Here is an 8769-nt window from a genome sequence, read left to right as displayed (position 1 = left end):
TCCATTCTTCGGTCCATTTCCAAGTACACCATATGTACCGTTTGTTATGGTTTCAGAATTTTCAGTCATGTTCTCTTTTTTCTAGGAACTAAAAAAAAACTTTGTCAAAAAATCCAAAGACTACAAGTGTGTGAGAAAATTGAAGACGGGAAATTTGAGAAAAGGATTACGAGAGCCTTCAAGAATTAAATTAGGGTTTCAATGAAAGCATCAATTTGTAGTAGCAAAAATCTGTCGTTTTAGTCCACAAATTTGAACCTACAAAACAATTAAACACTTTTCTCAAGGACCAAAACCACGTTCTTAAGGATTTTGTTTTTTTTTTTTTTTTGTTTGTTTGTTTGTTTGTTTGTTTGTAGAGGGTGGTGGTTGGGCCAATGGATCTCCAATACCTTAGTTAGTTTCTTCGAAAGTTGCATAGGGTGGCCACATGTGCAGGGTTTGTCATGTCATGTGTCAACATCTTATTGGCCAAGATGTGTCATTTACTGGATGGAGGAAATAATTATTTTGAAGAAATTATTGAATAAATAATATTTTAGAATTATCATGTGGAATCATTGATTGGATTTGATTGTGATTCCTTCCTGGAATTAGTTGATCTTCAAAAAAGAAGGTATAAAGATAAGGATTTGATTATTAATCTTATCTTTAATATCTTTGACCTTTCTCCTTGCCATGGCAACGAAGCTTCAAGAGATTATAGCCACCAGTAACTTAAGTCTTCAGAAGTGCTAAACTGTGCGTAGAATCTAATGAAGAAATCTTTGTCATTCGTAAATAAAAATTCACGTGTCAGTTCCAAAAAATTTCATATTATTTTTTTTCTCCACAAAAGTCTCCACCTCATTTGAAAAGTCTAAAGTCAACAAAACAAATTAATTATGTTACATAATCAATAACCCACTGCTTAGACCTGTTCCTTTTTCTGCATTTTCAAATATATTGTATAGGTAGCTAGCTAACTCTATTCATTATCTATTTGTTGGAGAGCCAGACTGGAGGGTTTAAAATTGAGAATTAGAGTAGGGGTGAGTTCTAAAAATGGAAAATTGAAGAAAAAGGGACTGAACACCGAACCAAAATCGAAAAATCGAAAATTAAAAAGAAACCGAATCAAAAAAAGGAAAACCGAACGAACCTAACTTTATTGGTTTGGTTTCGATTTTAGAGGTTTGAAAACCAAACCAAACCAAACCGAACTGAATGCCTTTTTATGTTAGTATTTAAGCCTAAGCCTACAAACTTGATCTTAGTATAATAATAAATAAAACAAAAATCAAATCTTAACATTCTTCTTGAAAACCTAGCTGGTATCTTCTTCTTAGTGCCAAACTTTTAACTCTTTAGCATTAATTGAATATGTTTTCTCATGCCTTGAACCTTTAGATTTACAAGGACATGATAACCTTCTTTGTCATGAGATGGGATGGTTTATAGGGTTTAGTGGCACAGAGGAAATGACATCACAGATTCACAAGTTGGCATCCTATGCTTTCATAACTCCAATCTTATGTTCTCATGTGCACCCAATGCCACCATGGCTCACCAAAAAAAACAAAAAAAAGCCACCATGTGGCTTTGAAATTTGTAGAAACTATTTAACTTCCTCTGATGCTTTTTACTAAAAGTTCCTATTTGATTGACGTATTTTTTGGACCCAAAATTACATCATCAATCCGTGCAATCAAGGTCATTGAGTGAGTATAGCTCCCAACCATTGGATAGGAAAGTGAAGATAATTTTGTTATTGTTAAAGGATAATATTATGTAGAAACTATTTAACTTCCTCTGATGCTTTCTACTAAAAGTCCCTATTTGATTGGCGTATTGTTTGGACCCAAAATTACATCATCAGTTCGTGCAATCAAGGTCATTGAGTGAGTATAGCTCCCAACCGTTAAATAGGAAAGTGAAGATAATTTGGTTATTGTTAAAGGATAATATTATGGTTTTTATCATAATAATTATCTTTTTAATATGAATTATCTTGGCATATTCTTAAACGGGATAGATAGGATGTGGATTATATCCCTAAACAAGTGGTACATTTCAAATTGATTTGGGATGTTTGGTGTGTGGTGATGGTGACAGAATGACAAGTAGTCATAAATGAATTTAAATAAATTTGAAATTCATTAAATGGGGATCAAGATACATGGATGGGTGATGGAATTATGATGAGATAAGAAATCCTAGGTAGGCTAGGCTTTTGGTCATGATGGGATAAGCCTGGATTAGGCTTTTATTATCTTTGAAAAGTCACCCATCTGAAGATAGGCTTTAGCCTATGCCACGGATCAGTCATTTTATGAGTTTGAGTTTCAGACGGTTTCTATGAAATTATCAGGCCATGCCAAGTAAAAGTATGGATGCTATAAATACATAGTCGCATGCAAAATATGAGGGACCTCTCCAATTCAACACACAAATTGCCCTGCGCAAAGCTTCTCAACAACCTTTGAGATTTTATCTTCTTCCCTTTTCTTCCGCCAACACATCTTCAATTTAGATAAACATCATTGTGAAGGCAACCGGCGACATCTTTAATTTGGATAAACAGCACTAAAGCCGTAGAATCAGCCGATCAAGGAGCACCTTCAATTTGGATAAACAGCACTGCTTCGAGATTGACTGGTTATTTATCCAAATCTCGATTGACAAGGAATTTCGAGTTCTTGTTGGTAGAAGTCATCTCATTAGCCTTCTCAGTGAAATGAGGTGTTACAGGTTACTAGACTCGACACATCGAAAGCTGAGTTGTTTTATAATTGGATATTCACAAGTGAGTTTCAGAATTCAGTATTTTGCAGCCGAACCACATTTACTATCAAGACATACATCTCTTTCGAGTACTTGTGTCCATATAGCCTGGTGCTAGTTTGGCATGCTTATACTCTTATGAATATAACCACCGTGACCGAACCCAGCGCCGACGATTCGTGAACTTCACATAACTAGTAGCCTTATCTTTAGGCTCTAGAACCCAAAGGCCGAGATGTGTTCCTTCCTCGGCCATAATCGCAGGATCAAGAAGTCAGCAACGCACTTAACGCAACATCAACACATTTTACTCCTTGGTCGAGCTCGATCGTCGAGATGGCACACCTGACACACAACCGAATAACGTAGTTAGCTTATTAATTACTCGGCCTGCACGCCACGTAGGCTTGGTAGTTTTTAGTGTCAACACATATACACAAGACTACCTTAGTGTACAATGAAGACAAGATAAAAGTCATTGTTACGTTGATGTCAAGACTCAAGAGGAATGCTAAGATCATTTGTTTAAGTGTGCGATATTAATAAAATAAGAAAAACCGAAACCGAACTAAAAAAAAAAAATCAAACAAAAAAAAACAAAAGAAATTGAACTGAACCTAACAAAAATTTCGGTCTGGTTTTGGTTTTGGCAAAAAATGGAACTGAATGAAAACGAAACCACGAGTCAAAAAAGGGCAGATTTGTAAATGTACAAGACAAAGTGGGTACTTTTTGTTAAATTTGAAAGTGTGAGAGTTTTTTTTGTTATTTAGACTTGCAAATATCGAGTATTTTTCGCTAAATTACCCTATTCCTTCCTCCTCTGGCTCTTGCCTCTCTTTCCTTTTAGGGTTTGGTTTTCTTCAGGTTTCCTCCTCCACCGGCAAGCCCTCTCCCAATCCAACCGGAATTCCTTCTCCTCTGGCCACAAAACCATTTGGGAATCCCACACCATAGAGGATCCTCTCTCTTTGCCCCAAAACCATCACAAAGCGTCGTCGTGTTGCATCAACTATGAACATAATCTCATCGGCTTCCGTCGTCTCCGTCGTCGTCATCTTTGAGATTGAGAATCTTCGCGTCCTCGGTCCCGGCTTGAATCCTTTGGCTCCAAACTACTGCATGGCCAATCATTCTCGCTAAGTCTCTCTTTCTCTTTCTCTCGCCCTTTTCTTCCTAAATATTGTTCTTCCGGTACTTTTTTTTTTCCTACTTTTTTCCGCTGTGATCGTTCCTACAATTCGTGTAAATCTTGGGTTCTGGGAGTTGAATTCTGGGGTGAGCGTTGTTGTTGTTGTAGCCCCGTAAAAGTGGGCTTGGTTTTTCTTTGTTGGTATCAAATCGTGCGTTTTTGGGTTGTGGAAGAAATTGAAACCTTGCCCCGAGAGGCGGAGGTAATGGGTACGCTCAGGCGGAGCTTGTTGCGGCGGCGGTCGTTTAGGTCCGGTGTGGATATGGATGATAGAGGATGGACCATGCTGCACATTGGTTGTCGAAAGGGTGATCTTGGACAGGTAAATTCTTGGTCTCGTTGTATTATTTATGTTGTAGTTGTTGAGAATGTTGCCAAATGCTTGATTATAAAGATAGAATAACATCCGGTGAAATCAATTAGGTTTGGATGGTGTAAAATCTGGTTAAAACTCAAAACTTTCATTAGCCCTGCGAACCGAGTTTGATGCGTTATTGAACAGAACCTGCAAAAACTAATCTTCTATACAATAGGAAGGGATGATAAAGTCCGATGTCGCATAATTCTTTTCTGTCCTATATTATTTGTCTTGATGATAAAGTAGGTCTCAGAAAATTTGTGACAATCAAGGATTTTTACATGCTCTTTGCACAATCTAATTGGACATGGACCTTAGCTGCATTACTTGTATGTTACTACTAATTAAAGATTTATGTGTGTGCTATGATAGCCGGAGCACGAACGTGTTCTGTTTTTAGACTGAGTACTTGTAATTTATTTGTGAAGGGTCCATTAGGGTATTTCAAATGAGTTTCTGGATTTGAATTTTGAGTATAAGTTGCATAATTGTCTTTAGATTGTGACTTTAAATTGTCTTAGAGTTCTAGATTGCTACTTTAAATTGACGTCCAGTTTATGAAATTAATGGAACTGTAAATTGACTTTCAGATTGCTACTCTAAATCATGAAATTGATCAAATAACTTGTTAGGGACTTGTGTATTCAATGTTACTCCATAGTCCCTGTAAAGCTTTGTTCAACCTTTCATCTTCTTACAGTGTTTTTATTATTGTTTTGGCTTTTACTTATATAATGAGTACAAAAGCTACTTGTTTTGTGTTATTGGGTTTTTTTCCAAAAAACCTTCTAATCACGATTACTTAGGAGAGAAAGTACAGGTCTCTTTTGGGGACTTTGTTGACAAAAAATATGACTCAATGGTAACTTTTAAGTGGCTACAAGGAAATGAAAATTAGCACCCTGATAAAAAAGTAACTGTCTATTTTTAAATTAATTTGAAATACAAGCTTTGCGTTTTCTTGTACTTTTTGTCACATGTTGTGCCCCAACTATTTTGTTACCTTAAAAAAATTAGTCACTAATCATTTGAAATTTTTCTGTATTTTCTTTCTTTTGGAAGGTGAGGCAGCTTCTTGACGAGGGAATGGATGTGAATGCTGCTGCTTGGGGTCACAAATCAAAAGGGGTTACCCCTCTCCACCTAGCTGCTGAGGGTGGCCATTTAGATGTTATGGATGAATTACTTGAGCGTGGAGCTAACATTGATGCCAGAACTAAGGGTGCTTGTGGCTGTAAGTAGCGTTTTACAGCATCACTCTCCCTTTCTTTTCCTCTTGATTTTATTTATTTTAAAGTTTTTATGTTTTAGTTGAGAAGATGAAGAAATATAAATAGTTAAGATATTCTCTGATGTGTTCTGCTTCCTTTATTTGTTGAAACAGGGACTCCGCTTCACAGTGCAGCCAAAGAGAGGAGGAGGGAAGCAGTGAAATTTCTGGTAGAAAATGGAGCATTCTTGCCAGATGACATGTATGATTGTAGGTTTAACCCTCCACTCCATTACTGCCCTGGTCTTGAGTGGGCTTATGAGGAGATGAAGCGTCTTCAGCTAGAAAGTGCATCGTCGGGGGAGAGCTCGTGCAGCTCTGAAAGCTAAGTGTTGCTGCGGTATTGTCACAGTTGGTTCGGTGATTGGTCTTGTTATATCTATATAAATATATAGAGCGCACAGATAAATAAGATGCAATATGCCTGTGTGTCACCATCTTGTGTTTGTTTGGTTGCTGCTGCTGTCTTGCGTGAAGGATGTTCAGGTGCTTTGTTATGATGGTTCTTATAAAAGTTTGTGTTTTCGAACTTACTGTGGGTACTATTATGTTCGTCAGGGGAGTGCTCCTGTAGCTCTGAAAGCTAGTGATCGTTTGGACTTGTCGCATTCAGGTTGGGGATTGGTTTTTACTTTTATATATTATCTGTATATGCCGGCGCTGCTCTTAGAACAATCGCATGGCTTCTGTGTCACCATTTTATGTATGTTTGGTTCCTTATGTTTTGTATCCGAGACGTTCGAGTGTATTGTATGATTGGTACCTTCAACAATGCTGTTATATGATAATAATAATAATGATGCCTTCTTGTACCTTTCTTCTTTCTTTGAAACTATGATGCGCGTATGTTTGTTTAACTTTGTGGACGAGGAAGTCAGATTTAGTTCTTCTGGTCTATTGACCTGGATGTGACTTCATCAATGAGGCTGCCATTAGTGCAGGTTCATTTGAGTGTATTTTTGCTCACCTCAATGTGGCAATGATGCTCATTGCTCACTGCCTTGTATATTATTGTTAGATGAGTTTAAATATCGAGATTTGTATAGTAGATAGATTAAATTGAACTCATCCAGTGGTAATTATTGAGGTGGTGAGCAAAAATATTTTCGGTTCATTTTGTGGATGGTTCTGGTTTGCGTCTGATTCAACTGGTCTAAATAACTCATGGGCTAAAGTTTCCCTTCCTCGCGAAACAAAAGAAGTCACTAAATGTGTTGCATTTTTACAAACACATGGAGCAAAAAGAATTTCTATTGACCTCAATTGCATTTGCAAACACTAAATGTCAAATAAGAAACCTTCAAGCAAAGCGTCATGTTGAATTTTGAACCATTGATCATGCCCACGGGACATTTAGAATCTGATTCCACCTGAACCTCTAAAAAGCCTTTCTCCACGCAAACCAAATGAGCCGCCCTTACCGCTTCAGCCTCCGCCGTTACACTTGATTCGCAGGGGAAGTTACCAAAGGCACCAGCCCCCTTAAAGATGCCTGCAATGTCCCTTGACACCCATCCAAAACCACCTTTCCTAGTGGCCTTTCGCCACGCTCCATCATAGTTCACCTTGATTGTGCGAAAAGGCGGTCGCTGTCTCAACAGATAGGGCTAGACGCTTCAACCTGAATTGGACGCCGCACTTCATCCACCCGAACCTCTTGCCTTGGTTTCATATCTTCAAACTCTCCCATTGTTGTTGCAACATCATTACTTCAGCCATGGTATTAGGAATAGGAAAATGATACACACACTTTTGTTTAACTTTCTCGCATATTTATGTTTAATTATGTCCGTTTTCGTGTGCTTTATTTAATTTAACGACAAAAAATAAAGAGAAATGTAAAAAAAAGTGTGCAATCACATTCCTTAAGAATACCCATGAAGAATGTAGACAATACATAAAGCATAATAGTGCCCAACTAAAAACTAATCAAGAACTTAGCTCCTTCCTACTAATCTGCAACGTCAAACTGTTATAGCAATCCAATATGTACATGTTCATGACAATGTTTCTGTTTTTAATGGTATTTCATCACACATTAATGATAAACTAATTCTCCTCTCCATGCAAACATCGAGTCAAATGATATGCCAAGTCAAAACAAAGTCCATGGCTCCACTCCACAATATGCCTATGTGGGAGTTTGAAGTCAAATTGAGTATTCCAAGCATTTGCTGGCTTTCAACTCCATCAAGTTTATTATAGTTTTATCAACAAATGTTCTTTGAAATTGGGACTTCTCAGTTTGATTATTGAAATTAAAAATCGATTAAGTCTTCTCAAATACAACCTATAATTATTATTTAGTATGCTCAAAATACAAACACATACGCTTTATGTCATTATATAAGTGGGAAGACACTTCAAAAAAAAACTTTCTCCACTTATATAATTACATATGCGTACCGTCCCGTATTCCGAAAACATTGAAAAACCTCTTCATACTTATTGCTCCCCTTCCTCCCTTTTCACTTTTGAATTTACCATGATTATTTATTGCTCTCACATTGCAACACACCGCACACGTCCCATACTCTTGTTCTTGGACCGCATTTATTTTACACATGAACAGATTTGTCGGCCTTCTTTTAGAGAGGTTTTTCGATATATCGGACACATGATTCGGTACATCAAATGTAATAATATAATTGGTTAGAAATTTAAATAATTTTTTTTAACTAATTGTATTATGACATTTGGTAAATTAAGTTATATTTCTGGCACACTAAAATAATTTTCTGAAGGACATCGGCCCAACAGCACCGCAACGGGGCCTCTTCACGCTTCTGAGCATCTCATCCCATTTGTTAAATGATGACCTGAAAATTAAAGGATAGGATAATTATTCTACTTCAGTCGCCAAATCCTACATGAATTTGCTAACAACATCCATTACTCCTCCAAATTAAGTCATGAGTTTCCTTCACTTGAAAGCCCAACACAATATAGATCAATTGTGAGTGCTCTTCAGTGCTTGACTTGGATAGAAAGAAGACCTATCTTTTGTTGTTAACTGGTTCTAAAAGTAATAATTTGAAGTAAGAAATTTAGTATGCTTTCTAGACTTCAAAACTTCAAAATGAATAATATAAACATTCTTTATTCTTTAAGAACCGTGTGTGGTATGAAAGTTTTAATTTAATACGATAAAATTTTAGTATTAGCTAAAATGATGAGTTTATTTAA

At 36.8% G+C, this 8769-nt stretch overlaps 1 protein-coding gene across 1 annotated transcript; it reads left to right on the top strand.

Annotated features, from left to right (window-relative positions):
- The first annotated feature begins 3529 nt into the window (after window positions 1-3529).
- On the top strand, window positions 3530-6395 carry LOC103420151 (phytochrome-interacting ankyrin-repeat protein 2-like). The gene is made up of 3 exons (XM_008358213.4): window positions 3530-4277; window positions 5376-5547; window positions 5698-6395. The coding sequence occupies exons 1-3, from the start codon at window positions 4161-4163 to the stop codon at window positions 5910-5912; spliced, it is 504 nt and encodes a 167-aa protein (XP_008356435.1). The 5' UTR covers window positions 3530-4160; the 3' UTR covers window positions 5913-6395.
- Window positions 6396-8769: the final 2374 nt, after the last annotated feature.

The sequence above is a fragment of the Malus domestica genome, chromosome 06 (assembly GCF_042453785.1).
Source record: "Malus domestica chromosome 06, GDT2T_hap1".
Taxonomy (NCBI): Eukaryota; Viridiplantae; Streptophyta; class Magnoliopsida; order Rosales; family Rosaceae; genus Malus; species Malus domestica.
The sequence above is the reverse complement of the archived record's forward strand: the minus strand, read 5'-3'. Positions and strand labels throughout refer to the sequence as shown.